Source organism: Triticum dicoccoides, chromosome 7A (genome assembly GCF_002162155.2).
Source record: "Triticum dicoccoides isolate Atlit2015 ecotype Zavitan chromosome 7A, WEW_v2.0, whole genome shotgun sequence".
Classification (NCBI taxonomy): Eukaryota; Viridiplantae; Streptophyta; class Magnoliopsida; order Poales; family Poaceae; genus Triticum; species Triticum dicoccoides.
In genome coordinates, this window is record NC_041392.1 from 407,858,227 (window position 1) to 407,873,635 (window position 15,409).

Below are 15,409 nucleotides of genomic sequence, written 5' to 3' on the forward strand. Positions count from 1 at the left end.
ACACACCAAACTGGCTGCTAAATAAGTTGTGTGTGTTTTCTTAGGTTACAATGATGAGCACAAGGGCTATCGGTGTTGCTTCCTGTCTGCTACCGAATGAGCATTTCTCGGAATGTGAATTTTGATGAGTCTCGTCTTTTCTATCCACGTCTATCCTCTTCTTCGGCCTCCTCCATTGAGGACATTTGTTTTATCACTTTTACCACACACCTATCACCCCATGTACTACTGCTGTAGACTCATGTAACAGTCCAGGAGCAACACTTTCTTTAGAAATTGGTTTTGCATCATGATCATCTCATTAGCATCTCATGAGCATCATTTTAATTTAATTTAACTTCAGATGAGGATTAATTCAACCCTCAAGGTTTTTCCTAAAAGGCTAAAACCTTAAATTTTGTCAAATGTCAAAAATGCCTTCTCAAACCCTAGACAATTTGGATAGAGTCCCATTTTATAATGTTGTCCCTCACAAAAATTTAAGGTTTAAAAATATTTAATTTGGATACTGAATTAAAACCTAAACCCTAGATTATTTTTCCATTTTATTAAATGGCGGATAACTAAACCCATTCCCCTTTGCATGTTTTACCCCAAGACTCACTCTGAAACTTTGCACCTAGGCTTCATATATTATTTGGGAGCTACCCTAATTATTACATGATTTTACCCCAAGTCTATCACCTAACTATAGTTCAAACCTCCAAATGTATTATTCTGCCTTCTATTTTCAAAACAAAAATTAGACCTTGCCTAAATACCCTGGTTATTTTTGTGTGGCCTTGATAAATACTCTCTCCGTCCCGAATTACTTGTCACATAAATGGATAAGAACGGATGTATCTAGAACTATAAATACATCTAGATACATCCATTTCTGCGACAAGTAATTTAGGACGGAGGGAGTACCAAAGAGACCACATTTGAATTTTTAGACCATTTAGAATTCACTTGAGACCCCCTAACTATTTTCCAAAGAACAACTTTCTTATTTTCTGTATTAAACCCAACCATTTTCACTCTGGCACAACCCAACTGGGCACTGCGGAGCTAGCCATCGCCCATGTGCGCAGCTAACCAATAGTCACGACACAACCTTTTCCCTCTTCCTCAGCCCAAGGCGTAGCCCTGCCCACCCCACCAAACTTGTTAATTGGACCCTGTTCGCATGAGCCCCCTCGAGGACGTAAGCCACCAGCCACCCCGCTGCACCTCCTCAACCCATAAAGCCACTCCGCGCTCCCAAACCCTAACCCTTCTTCCTCCCTTTTGCCACTGCCAGGTAACTCTCCTCCCTCCAACCTCTTCCCCATGCCCATGGCCCCACCCGTCAGTCACTGCGGCTAACCATGTGAATAAAACTTCAATTAATAATGAATAAAACTTGCCAACCGTGTGAGTGCCTTGGGATTGCTTCCTCGTGTGTGATTGCGCTCTCTTTCCTTATCTTTGGTAGATGCAAGTTGTAGCGTACCTCTATAGAATGCTAGTGCTTTTTGCCGCTCAAACCACATATACCCTTTCCTTGAGAATGTTGCATACTTAGTATAGATCTGATGTAAGTCTTGCGGGTACAGTTTAGTACTCACCTTGCTATATTAATTCTTTTGATTCGGATGCTACAAATCAGATGGCAACATTAGGAGCAAGCAGTCCCTTTGGTGAAGGACAGCGTTAGATATGGTTACTCCTCAGACAGTGGGATGACAGGATATGGACGCCATTAGCTTTTCTTTAGCCTTCTTAAGGCATTTGCTAAAATCACAAAATTGGGATATCTTTGGTGAAGGATGGTTTCATTTGCATTCCCATGCTGCAAATCAGATATGGACGCCCATGTGAGTGCCATGGGATCTCTTTGGTGAAGAACGACTCCATTTGCATTTGTTAATTTTGCCTCATTGTAGCTGTTGTATACTGTTGCAGACCTGTTGAACAATTGTGTTGTGATACTGACCGTTCCACCCACATAGTGTGCACGTTGGCACGTGTACATTGTGTTTCGTGGCTATCTTGGGGTTGATACTATGCGGATACTAGCGGAGGTGCTCTGGATAGGGCCGTTCCCGGGGCGTCACACCCCACGCCGTATTCACTTGCAACTTCCCCACCTCGTTTGTTACCTGAGGCTACCTCGTCTCACTCGCCCCTTAAGGCTTCCCCAGTGATCCTCGTCCTCTTCTTTACTACTCCATCCGTTCCGAATTACTCGTCGCAGAAATGGATGTATCTAGAGTTGTAGATACATCCATTTCTGCGACGAGTAATTCAGAACGGAGGGAGTATGCTCGTCGTCCACGTCTTGTGGATTCTTCTAATGTGTCATCCTCTTCTGATGAGCCATCTCCCTCAACTACACTGTCTCTTTCTGCTGGCGACGCACCACCTCCAGCTCAACCTACTTATGTTTTCTACACTCGCCCGCTTTCACCTATTGATTGTTGTGGTTTTTCTGGCACAACTCTTCTTGAGCATATCGTGACGTTGTTGTTCATCCCGAATGGTAGCATGCGATAGCAGAGGATATTGCTGCTCTTGGGGATCTCATCTCCCATCCTGTGTTCGTGCCATCACATGTAAGTGGGTCTATAGGGATAAGACTCATTCCGATGGTTCTCTTGAGCTCTAGAAAGCTCGCATTATGGTCTGTGAGAAAAGGCATGGTCATGAATACGATGAGACATCTGCTCACATGGCCTGCATGAACAGTGTTCGCACACTTCTCGTTACGGCTTATGTTTGTCACTGGTCTTGTCTCTTAGCTTGATGGCAAGAATGCATTTCTTAATGGTGAGTTAAGTAAAGAGGTATACATGCAGCCGCCACCTAGGTATTATGTTCCTAGTGGTATGACATGTCATCTTCGTTGCTCTCTATATGGTTCTAAGCAAGTCCCTCATGCCTGGTTTGAGCATTTCTACTCAGTGGTGACTGCGGCTGGTTTTTCAGCGAGTGCTCATGATCCTGCGCTTTTTGTCCACCTTTCAACTCATGGGCGAACTCTTTTTCTGTATGTTGATGGCATGATCATCACTGGCGACGACTCTGAGTGCATTGCCTTTGTGAAGGCATGTCTTAGTGAGCATTTTCTTCTGTATGATCTTGGTCCTCTTTGCTATTTTCTTGGGATTGAGGTTTCTTCTATCTCTGATGACTTCTTTATTTCCCAAAAGAATTATATCCATGATCTTCTTGCTCGTGTTGCCCTTACTGATGAGCACACAACACACTGTTGAGACTCAGATGGAGCACAATGTCCACCTTTGGGCTTCTGACGGTCAGTCTTTGTATGATCCGACACGCTACTGTCAACTTGTTGGGAGTCCTGTCTATCTAGTTGTCACTCGTCTAAACCTTTCCTATCTCGTTTACATTCTGAGTCGGTTCATTTATGCTCCCACTTCAGCCAACTACTGTCACCTCCTTCGTCTTCTATGATATCATCATGGGACTATCTCTCGCCATCTCTTCTTCCCATGCTTCAGTTCGTTCCAGTTTCAGGCCTATTCACATGCCACTTGGGCTAGCAATCATTCAGATCGTTGGTCCCTTTCTGCTAACTGTGTTTTTCTTAGTGGTTCTCTCATTGCCTTGAAGACAGAAGAAACATACTGCAGTTTCTCGTTCGATTTCAAATCCCGAGTTGTGAGCTATGGCTCTTTTAACAGCAGAGATGACTGTTATTATGTCTGCTTGTGGATTTTGGTGTTTCTGTCACTACAACTACTCTCTTGTCAGACAGTGGATGTGCTATCAGTATTGCGTGTGACCATATGAAGCATGAGCTCACCAAATCATATTGGTGTTGATGCTTCCTTCGAGCACTCCAGTGTGCAGGATCAGACTATTGCTTTTCAGCATATGCCTTCCGAGTTACAGTTGTTATATTTCTTCCTGAAGACCTAGACTAGACTCTTTGGTTCGCACTGGAAAACTACACTGCCAATACTGGATATCACATGAAACAAACACTATCATGGATGGGAAAGTATCCAGTGCTCCCAGCCTTGGGGTACTCCCAGTGCTCCAATGTCAAAAAGCATTTTTAAATGTTTCAAAAAATTCCGGAAAAAAATGAGAATGTTCACAAGGAATGTCACTACATCCCATAAAATATTTAGGTCCAACATCGAAATGCACATTGAGAAACAAAAAAGAAAAATACAGATCTGAATAGTATCAATGTTGCTTTTGTCTCTTCTTTACACTATTCATCCTAGATTTCACATTTTTGTTTCTCAATGTGTGATCCGAGTTTGGACCTGAAACTTTTAGGGCTTGTAGTCACATTCATTATGAACATTCATAATTTTTTTTCGGAATTTTTTGAAATATTAAAAAAAATGTTTATTGACATTGGAGTACCGGGAGTACTCCAAGGCTGGGAGCACCGGATACTTTCCCGTATATATAGAACCTAAAAGGACATAAAACTTGAACATGCAATGTTATATCAGAAAGTTTAGGCCGAGGAGCTGTGGAATTCCCATTATTTAGTGAAGGCAGGGGCTTCACTAAGTTGCATACCTTATTAGATAAAGGACCACTGGCAAGGAATGGCTTTTCATCACGTAGTTGGTGAAATCCGTAAGCCACTTGAGCATCCATCCCTGCGTTTTCAAATAAAGTGCACAGTGAATGCATGTTTTCATTCTGAAAGATTCCTAGGCCATAGACAGATTAGATACAACAAACATCATATGGTAACAACAAAACAAGCTCCACGTATGTATAACACAAGAAGATTATTCATCTCATTATTTCGAGGATAGTACTAAAAATTGTGTTATTACTTTCACTTATTATGAAACAGCATAAACATGTACAAACGTATCACGCAAGAACAATATAAATATATATGATCGACTATTTTAGAAGATAATGAGCCAAGGGCAAAGCCCCAAGGCAGACGGACGCGGCGAGGACGCTCGCGGCTCGGGTCCGCGCTCTTTTTCTCCCTCTCTCAGCTCCAATCAGCCAGATCCAGATCCACAGCCCCAACCTCGACGCGTCCCCGTGCGGCGCTCCACTTCATGCTCGCCCCTCTCCCTCCGGTCTCGAAGCGCCCCCGTGCGCGTCCAGCGTCGTCCACCTCCGCTTCTTCCGCTCCAGCTCTGCTCGCTGCTCTCCACCTCCCGCTCGCCCACTCACTACGCCTCCATCGCGCGCCCGTGTGCGTCCAGTCTCGACCACCTCCGCTTCCTGGCGCCCCCGTGCGGCGCTCGCGCTGGTGGTTGCGCCCCCGGGCCTGCTCATTGGAGCTGGCCGCCCTCTTCGCGTAGCCTGCACTTTATGCGCCTCTCGGCGCCTGATGCTTTGCGGGTTGGCTGCGCCCCCACCTCTCCATCGTGCAGCCTCGAGCACCCATCCACCTCTCCTCTTCATTATCACGGTGCCGCCCAGCATGCCCACGTCGACCCCCACCGCCCTCTCTGGATGGCTCGTGTCCACCAACGGCATCATCCCTCGGATCCAAATTTGCCAAACGCTCTGCTCCTGATCCGTCCACTGGTGCTGCTTCTCTGCGCGTTGCTCGGTGGGGTTGAGTCGTTTGGTTGATGTGGAGGCCGGAGCAATCCTTGCCGGCGGACAACGACGACGTCTGCAGACGCCGCGTCCACCTTGGTGGCGTTCTCCTGCCTTCTACATCTCGGTGGTCAGCTTGCTGACTCGGCAATTCCATGCCGACTCACCTCCAGCTCTCCTCAGTTGATGTTTTTCATTCTCGGCAACCCGGTAATCTCCTCTTTCTCGCATGGGGGGAATTGACGATAACCCCCTTTGTTTGCGGATCCTGGCTAAGGGGCCCCTTTTTGCTGCCACTGGCATGTGGGGTTTAAGTGAGCTGGGGGCTGTATGTTTTTTGGGTCCGGTTTTCCTTATAAACTGGATCAAGGTTTTCGATCCGGTCTTCCTCATAAACCGGATCACGGTTTTTGACCTGGTTCCCCTCATAAACTGGATCATTTTCTTTGAATAGAGATCATATTCAGGTGGGGATCCCCACCACCACCCGCCGTGACATGTTAAAAAAAAGTTTCCTCAACCTTAGAATGATTTGCAACAGATTTGTTAATACATATGAATAAATATATGAAGGTGGATATCAAACGCGTTTCTTTTAGCAAACAAGATTATTTCACTTAGAAGAAGACACTAAAAGATATATAACCCACGAGTGAATTGTCATCATCTTGTCCTCGAGTAGCATGAGGGTGATGCTCAACGGCAAGCCGGGTCTGGTGGTTTGGCACAACAAGGGTCTGAGACAGGGTGACTCGCTTTCCTTGATGTTGCTTGTGTTGATGATTGAGACTCTCAACAGGTTGCTGGCCAAGGCCAAGGAATTCGAGTAGCTCCGTCGCCTAGCACCTCCAGATCTGACAGCGAGGGCCCCAACAACGCCCTAGAGGCAGCATCGGTTATGGAGTGCCACCTTGATCAAGCACCTCAGGATACCTCTCGTGTTGAGGAGGTTGTCGAGCGAGGCACTCCAACACTTGGTTGACAGGATTGCGGACCGCCTTCCCACGTGAAAGGCCTCCATGATGGCCAAGGGGAGACGTCTCACCTTGGTCAAGTCAGTTCTGGCTACCATGCCTTTGCACCAGATGGTGGTCCTCGGCTTGAACAAGAAGACCAAGAAACAGATTGACAAAATCCTGAGAGGCTTCCTTTGGCTGGGCAGGGTGGCTACACAGTGCGACCATTGCCACGTCAACTGGTTCAAGGTATGCAGGCCCCTTCGCTTGGGAGATTTGGGTGTTACCTTGGCAGAACGGCGATAAGCCTAAGGGTCCGTTGGTTGTGGTGGACGTGCACCGATCCCCTCCATCCTTGGAGGGGCCTCGACCTGCAATTCTCCTGTGATGAGCGTGAGGTGTTCACCGCATCCAATAAAATGGTGGCTGGCAAGAAAACTACTGCCTTATTCTAGAAGAATCGCTTGCTTGATGGTCGCACCATATCAGAGATTGCGCGGCGCCTGAGCTTCTTTTTTTTGGTCTCAGGGTAGCGGACCGTCAGTGAGGCGTCAGTGAGGCCAAGCCGGCCGCTGATGGATCTCGGAGACAGAGGGCTTTGAGTCGTGATAACCCTTTAGCAGTACATCCAGACTGGACGGTTGGTGCGCAGGGTCCATCTTTCAGCCTCTCCGGACCCAACACTCTCAGTGTCGAAGAGTCACTGCTGGAGAGCAGAGCGCATGCCGGGCCTGCAACATGCGGCGTGCTGCATACTCTGTGATCACTCGAAGGAGACGATGGCTCATCTCCTCACACTGCTCCTTATCGTGTGCGTGTGGCACGAGGTGCTCTCTGGGTTGCGCTCAACGGCGTGCCACCCCGATGGGGGGACGCCTTCGTGGACTAGTTTCATCAAACGTGTCACTCCGTCTAGACAACCGCATGGAAATTCAAGGCTTTTGCATTTTCTTGAGAAAAAAATAGATATATAACCAAGATTATTCCAAATAAGAGCATAACCTAAAAATAATATTTAGGGGATACTAGGAAATACATTCTTAAATAATGAAGACAAATACAAGCAATGCAGCTAGAAGTTATCAAGTCAAGAAAGAAAGTACCTATGCTGAAGTAATTGTAGAAGACGCCGTCAAAGCAACAAACTGTCTCAGCCAACTCTCCCTCAGCAGTGCCATCCTGCAGGACATATTATTGCATTCATGTGGATCGGAGTGTGCGAAAATAAACTGCATTGGATTGATGAATTGCTAGAAGATAGTCTATAAGCAGTACATCATAAAATGTACACTCTCCGAGGTGCCTAAGGGAGTGGGGAAGATCCAGTTCTTGTTCTTCTCCTTCTTCTGGCATAGAAACGACGATGTGCCAACTGCACAAGGAAACTATGCTACTGAGAAACTGGAAGTGAACAATTCTGGAAGTACAGACCATACCTACTAAAGAAGGAAACATCATGTAGCGAGTTCTGCGATAAGCTTTCATATAAAGAAAACCATTAAGGCATTAATACGTACTCCCTCTGTAACTTAATATAAGACGTTTTTTGACACTGTCATAGACTCTAAAAACGTCTTATAAAAAGTTACAGAGGTAGTACATGGAATCTTTCATGATAGCTATGACTATCTGGCATTTCAATCACAGCATGCTATGTTAAACTAGAGTAACACCCCCTCCCCCCCAAAAAACAGCCAATGTGTATTATCAGCAGCTGCAGTTGGCATCATAAAACAGGACCATCGAATACAGACTTGACAAATCACCAGGATCTTACTAACAACAACAACAACAAAGCCTTTAGTCCCAAACAAGTTGGGGTAGGCTTGAGGTGAAACCCATAAGATCTTGACCAACTGATGGTTCTCGCACCTGGATAGCAAGTTTCCACACACCCCTGTCCATGGCTAGTTCTTTGGTGATACTCCAGTCCTTCAGATCTCTCTTTACGGACTCCTCCCATGTCAGGTTCGGTCTACCCCAACCTCTCTTGACATTATCAGCACGCTTTAGCCGTCCGCTATGCACTGGAGCTTTTGGAGGCCTGCGCTGAATATACCCAAACCACCTCAGACGATGTTGGACAAGCTTCTATTCAATCAGTGCTACCCCAACTCTATCTCGTATATAATCATTCCGGACTCGGTCCTTCCTCGTGTGGCCACACATCCATCTCAACATGCTCATCTCCGCCACACTTAATTGTTGAAAATGCCGCCTTTTAGTTGGCCCACACTGCAATCCGAATCACCATCCTATAGAACTTGCCTTTTAGCTTGTGTGGCACTCTCGTCACAGATAATGCCAGAAGCTTCGCGCCACTTCATCCATCCGGTTTTGATTCGATGATTCACATCTTCATCAATATCCCCATCCTTCTGCAGCATTGACCCCAAATATCAAAAGGTGTCCTTCCGAGGCACCACCTGCCCATCAAGGCTAACCTCCTCCTCCTGGTGCCTAGTAGTACTGAAACCGCACCTCATGTACTCGGTTTTAGTTCTACTAAATCTAAAACCTTTCGATTCCAAGGTTTGTCTTCAAAGCTCAGACTTCCTATTGACCCCTGTCTAACTATCATCACTAGCACCACACCATCCGCAAAGAGCATACACCACGGGATATCTCCTTGTATATCCCTTATGACCTCATCCGTCGCCAAAGCAAAAAGATAAGGGCTCAAAGCTAACCCCTGGTGCAGTCCTATTTTAATTGGAAAGTCAGCAGTGTCGCCATCACTTGTTCGACACTTGTCACAACATTATCATGCATGTCCTTGATGAGGGTAATGAACTTTGTTGGGACTTTGTGTTTCTCCAAGGCCCACCACATGACCTTCCGCGGTATCTTATCATAGGCCTTCTCTAAGTCAATGAACACATATGCAGGTCCTTCTTTTGCTCCCTGTATCTCTCCATAAGTTGTCGTACCAAAAAAATGGCTTCCATGGTCGACCTCCCAGGCATGAAACCAAAACTGATTTTTGGTCACACTTGTCATTCTTCTTAAGCGTCAGTGACTCTCCCATAGCTTCATTGTATGGCTCATCAGCTTAATACCATGGTAATTAGTACAACTCTGAACATCCCCTTGTCCTTGAAGATTGGTACTAATATTCTCCGTCTCCATTATTCCAGCATCTTGTCTGCCCGAAAAATGAGGTTGAAAAGCTTGGTTAGCCATACTATCGCTATGTCCCTAAGGCCTCTCCACACCTCAATGGGGATACAATCAGGACCCATCGCCTTGCGTCCTTTCATCCTTTTTAAAGCCTACTTGACCCCAAGACTCCTGGATTCGCCGCACAAAACGCCTGCTGGTATCATCAAAGGAGTCGTCCAGTTCAATGATAGAGCTGGTATCATCAAAGGAGTCGTCCAGTTCAATGGTAGAGTTGGTATTATCAAAGGAGTCGTCCAGTTCAATGGTAGAGCTTTCATTTTTTCCCCATTGAACAACTTGTCGAAGTACTCCCGCCATCTATGCTTAATCTCCTCGTCCTTCACCAGGCGCTGGTCTGCTCCGTCCTTGATGCATTTGACTTGGTCAACATCCCTCGTCTTCCTCTCTCGGATCTTGACCATCTTATAGATGTCCCTTTCGCCTTCCTTCATGCCTAAGCACTAGTAGAGGTCCTCATATGTCCGACTCCTTGCTTCACTCACAGCTCGCGTAGCGGCCTTCTTTGCCATCTTGTAGTTCTCTATGTTGTCTGCACTCCTATCCAGGTATAGGCGTCTGAAACAATCTTTCTTCTCCTTAATAGCCTTCTGGACATCATGATTCCACCACCAAGTATCTTTAGCTTCGCTTCTACCTCCCCTGGACACTCCAAACTACTCTGAGGCCACCTTAGAATGCAAGTTGCCATCTTCATCCACATATTGTTCGCATCCCCTCCTTCCTCCCAAGGGCCCTCCTTAATGGCCCTCTCCTTGAACGTCTGAGCTACCTCCCCCTTGAGCTTCCACTACTTCGTTCTAGCGACTCTGGCACGCCTATCCCGCTGGACACGAATCCGGAAGCGGAAGTCAGCAACCACAAGCTTATGCTGAGGGACAACACTCTCTCCATGTATCACCTTACAGTCTAAACACGCACGCCTGTCTTTTCTTCTCGAGAGGATGAAATCAATCTGGCTAGAGTGTTCACCACTACTAAAAGTCACTAGATGTGATTCTCTCTTTTTAAAGAGGGTGTTAGCTATGATCATGTCGTAGGATAAATCACTAGGATCTTACTAACATGGGAAATTCCATGAAGACTGTTTGGATTAACTGTGGACTAAACCCTGTCTCCTGCACAGCTAGTGTGAACAAAGAGCAACAAAGTCAAAAATAGGCTGCATAGGATAACCTGCAGCACGTCAGGATAGGATACAACTCAGGATAGTAGTCAGGGCAGTGCGGCTAGGATTTTTGATTCCATGTTCACACAAGTACTACTAGCAAACTTTTGTGCTAACCAGTACGTAACTAGTCCTATAAAAGGACATGTATCTTCTTCATTAGCAAGAAAATGGCATTCAAGCTTCACTCACCAAGATCCAGTGTCTCTCTCGTGCTAGTCCACACGACGGTCCTTTCCTAGTCCCGAGCACTCGCAGCTCAACCCTGAGCACTCGCAGTTTAGGCTAACATTAATCACTTACAATGTATCACAATTGGTACTCCCTCCGTAAATAAATATAAGTGTTTAGATCACTAAAGTAGTGATCTAAACACTCTTATATTTCTTTACAGAGGGAGTATAATCCAAGGACTAGTAGTGGGCACCCCACATGACAGTAACTACCTCATTTCCCAAATAGATGTCATTCAGGAATGGATGCAATCACAATTTTCTAACTTCGTTTTTCATGTGAAATTAGTAGATTTATCGTCAAAAGTACTTCAAGCAGTTATATATTTTTATAACTTCTGCTAATATACAAGTATCAAAATGTGATGGTCAACTGTGTACCGGAGATCGTATTCATGTCTGAAACCCACACATTTGGAAAGAGAAGTGTGCATTTCAAGGACAATGTTAGTCCTTATTTGTTATGGGTGGTGGCTAGCTAAAGCAACAGGCGTATCAAGAAGTGCACAGGCAACCAGGAGGCAGCTGTCCTTTAAATTAGGTTGGGATTGCTTTAGCTGGAAATTAAATTAACTAATACATATGCATCACGTTTGTACTAAATTAGAAAACAGAATATGTATGTTATGGCCGGTTTAGCTAGGCCCACCGGGCAATCTTAGCCCACAAGTTATCTTAGGTTAATTCTTATGCAAGTTATCTTAGGTTAATTCTTCTGCAAGTTATCTAGGTTATAAATATAGGCTGTAAGACTCTTTTTGGAATTAAGCAATAAGAAGATTATTATCTCTATTGCCCGGCTCCCAGAGGAGCCGGAACCCTAGCCGCCTTTAACCCTAGCCGCCGCCGCCATCTCCCTCCTCTTCTGCGCCGGCGCCCAACCGCCGGCGCGGCCGCTCATGGCCTCACCCAGCTCCCTCCTTCCCTTACTGCTTACGCCCTAGGCCTGGTAGGGTACAAGTTCCTACCAATTTGGTAATCAGAGACCACGTTCCGATCATGTCGCTGCCACCATCACCGCCGGCGCTTTCCAGCGGGTCCACCGCGCCGATGACGACGGCGCCGTCCCTCACCGTGCCGATGCTGCCGGCGCCGCCCCTCACCGCTCCGACGACGTCCGCAGCCGGGTCAACCGCGCTGGCGGCCCCCGTCTCCACCGCAACCCCGGCCACGCCGTCCTCCACGATTCCTCCTGCGCACCGCCGTCTGCCGTCTTCACCCCGGAGCAAGTCACGGCCACCCTGCGGGACCTCATCACCGCCGTCCAGAGCCTCCACCTGCAGCAACAGCAGTACGCGGCCGGGCCCTACATGCCCCTGCCGACGGCGGCCGCTGCCGCCTACGGCCACACGCCGTGGCCGGCCCAGGGCGTCTCCCCGTACGGCGCCCCTCTGATGCTGCCGCTCCAAGCGGCTCCACCGGGCGGCCCTCCGGCTGCCACGGCGCCCCTCTGGCCCCTGGCGCCGACGCCGTCTTCGGGCCCTTGGCCGCTCCAGCAGATGCCGCAGGCGGCGGCCACCGGACAGCTGCAACCGTTCTCCGCGCCGACTTGCACCGGGCAGCCCCTGCTGCCGTTCCTGGTGGGACACCCTAGCGGGACCACGCCGGCCGCGGCCCCTCTGTGGTACTTGCCGCCACCCCCCCCCCCTTCCCGCGGCCACCGACGCCCCAGCCCATCCCCCGCCACCGACGCTACAACCACCGGCACCGCCCCTGCCTAGCTCAGGGGCACCCTCGCCGACCGGCCTCCCGATTCATCAGGTCCGGTTACCGTCCTCCCCGTCGCCACTTCCAGCGTGGGTGGCTGGGCCTTCGTCTTTGCCAGTCTACACGACGGCCCCCGAACAGCAGACTCCGTTCCCGCAGTTCGGGGGGGCATCTGGTTCTGCCGGTCCCTACCCGGAGTACTCCGACTAGGCGCCACCCGCCTCGCTGCTCCGCACCTCCGAGCCAGCTCGACACGGCGCTCCGACCTAGACACCGCCGCGGTTCGCCAAGATCGACTTCGCCACCTATGACGGCACGGAGGACCCCCTCAACTGGCTCAACCAATGCGACCAGTTCTTTCGCGGGCAGCGCATCCTCGCATCGGAGCGTACCCGGCTCGCCTCGTACCACCTCCGCGGCGCGGCACAGACCTGGTATTACGCCCTCGAGCAGGACGAGGGCGCCATGCCCCCTTGGGAGCGCTTCCGCGAGCTTTGCCTCCTTCGCTTTGGGCCTCCGGTTCGTGGGAGCCGCGAGGCAGAGCTCGGCCGCCTTCCCTTCACCTCCACGGTGCAGGACTACGCCGACCGTTTCCAGGCCCTGGCATGCCATGCGTCGGGTGTAACGGCGCAGCAGCGGGCCGACCTCTTTGTCGGTGGACTTCCGGATCACATCCGCGTGGACGTGGAGCTTCGGGGACCCCAGGATCTCCAGTCGGCCATGTACTACGCCCGCGGTGGCCATCTAGCAGGAATCACCGTCACGGACCGCTGGGTTGCTACCCGGGCCGGATTCCGCACAGGGTCGGCCTGCGTAGGCTTCTGCGGCACCCCTCGTCGCGACCGCGGTGCGGCCGTTCCGCCGGCTCACATCAGCCGAGCTACTCGAGCGTCGCCGCCAAGGGTTGTGCTTCAACTGCGACGAGCCCTACACGCCCGGCCATGCCTGCCCATGACTCTTCTACCTGGAGGTTGCAGACTACATTCCGGAGGACACTGTCGCCGCCGACCTGGCCGCCCCAGCTGTCGAGAAGGTGTTTGACGCTAGTTGATCACCTCCAGGAGTTCCGCAAGCGCTTCCCCACCTTACAGCTCGAGGACGAGCTGTTTGTGCAGGCGGGGAGAAGTGTTATGGCCGGTTTAGCTAGGCCCACCGGGCAATCTTAGCCCACAAGTTATCTTAGGTTAATTCTTATGCAAGTTATCTTAGGTTAATTCTTCTGCAAGTTATCTAGGTTATAAATATAGGCTGTAAGACTCTTTTTGGAATTAAGCAATAAGAAGATTATTATCTCTATTGCCCGGCTCCCAGAGGAGCCGAAACCCTAGCCGCCGCCGCCATCTCCCTCCTCTTCCGCAATGGTGCCCAACCGCCGGCGCGGCCGCTCATTACCTCACCCAGCTCCCTCCTTCCCTTACTGCTTACGCCCCAGGCCTGGTAGGGTACAAGTTCCTACCAATGTAGAAGATCTTAAAAACTTCACTATTAAATAAACAAGAGTGACCTGTCTAAACATGAAACTGTGCCCAAAATAGCCTTGTAGAGAGATCGTTTAGCAGCTGCTTTCCATGAGAAAGGAAATGAAGCACCCTGAAAATAACAGTTAAGTGATGAAAATTCCGAGTAAGTATCACAGGAAGACTGTAAGAACAAAAGAAAGACATCTTTTACCCAACCAAAACTCCTGGAAAGATCATTTCCTGTTCCAAGGGGTATGACAGCAACTGGAGGAACCGGTCCCCGGTTCTGCACATATAGTTCTCCTAAGCATCCCAGCACCCAACCTACTGTACCATCACCTCCTGCTACCTAGGTACGTTAAGCACAGTAAGTATTCAGAAATCATTGGGGAAAATGAGAAGGGTATTGCTGACTACTGTGTACGGCATTGCATGGAACAGTGAAACAATATACTTCCCGTCATAATTTTAGTCAGATTATTTCTTCTTTTCAACTCAAAATACTTAAGAATCGAATAGTATAATACTCCTTCCTTCCTAAAAGGTAAGGCCCCATTGAATCAAGGCTAATTTGACCTTAAATCTGACAAAAAAACTACGAGTTATATGCCACACAACTGATGTAATGGTGTTTAGTTGTTAAGTTACCATGACTCTCAGGTTATTGCGAACTGATCTTGCACTATGATACCCAGAATCAGCAAGTTGCTCCAAACAACCCAATCCATATTCCACAAATGCAGATGGCTTAACGACCGTAATATCGAAAACCTGGAGTCATAAAAGCTGGCGTCAGTAACAAAACTGCTTAGTATTTCTGTCTTTTTGGAAAGGTATATTTCTGCCTTTCAAGATGCAGCAGTTCAAAAAAATTGAAGATATGGCATGTTGATCAATATTCCCAGACTCAACCAGAATATAAGTACAAAGAGTGCTGATCCAAGTTCCAGCAACAGAGCAGAACATATACAGGAAGCAGAAAGGTGAGAGTTTTCTAATTTAGGTTATATCCTGCCACTATACTGAGATACTTGCACCCACCGGTGGAGCTACAGCAAGGCCAGATAGGCCATGGCCCGCCCAGGACTGAAGGGAAAAAACATTTTATAGGAAGCCCAGCCCATAACATTGCAGTTTGGTAGCACACTTTGCAGTGTCTGGCCTGCCCAACCTTTTTAT

At 48.4% G+C, this 15,409-nt stretch overlaps 1 protein-coding gene across 1 annotated transcript in view; it reads right to left on the minus strand.

The window, feature by feature from the left end:
• The window catches only part of LOC119333521 (diacylglycerol kinase 4-like), a 38,747-nt gene that overhangs the window by 11,291 nt on the left and 12,047 nt on the right, over nt 1-15,409 (minus strand). The window contains exons 3-8 of the mRNA XM_037606391.1: nt 14,879-15,001; nt 14,442-14,579; nt 14,275-14,360; nt 7,758-7,854; nt 7,586-7,661; nt 4,528-4,610 (exon numbers count right to left, since the gene is read on the minus strand). Coding sequence (XP_037462288.1) covers nt 4,528-4,610; nt 7,586-7,661; nt 7,758-7,854; nt 14,275-14,360; nt 14,442-14,579; nt 14,879-15,001 — 603 coding nt within the window. The remainder of the gene's footprint in view (nt 1-4,527; nt 4,611-7,585; nt 7,662-7,757; nt 7,855-14,274; nt 14,361-14,441; nt 14,580-14,878; nt 15,002-15,409) is intronic.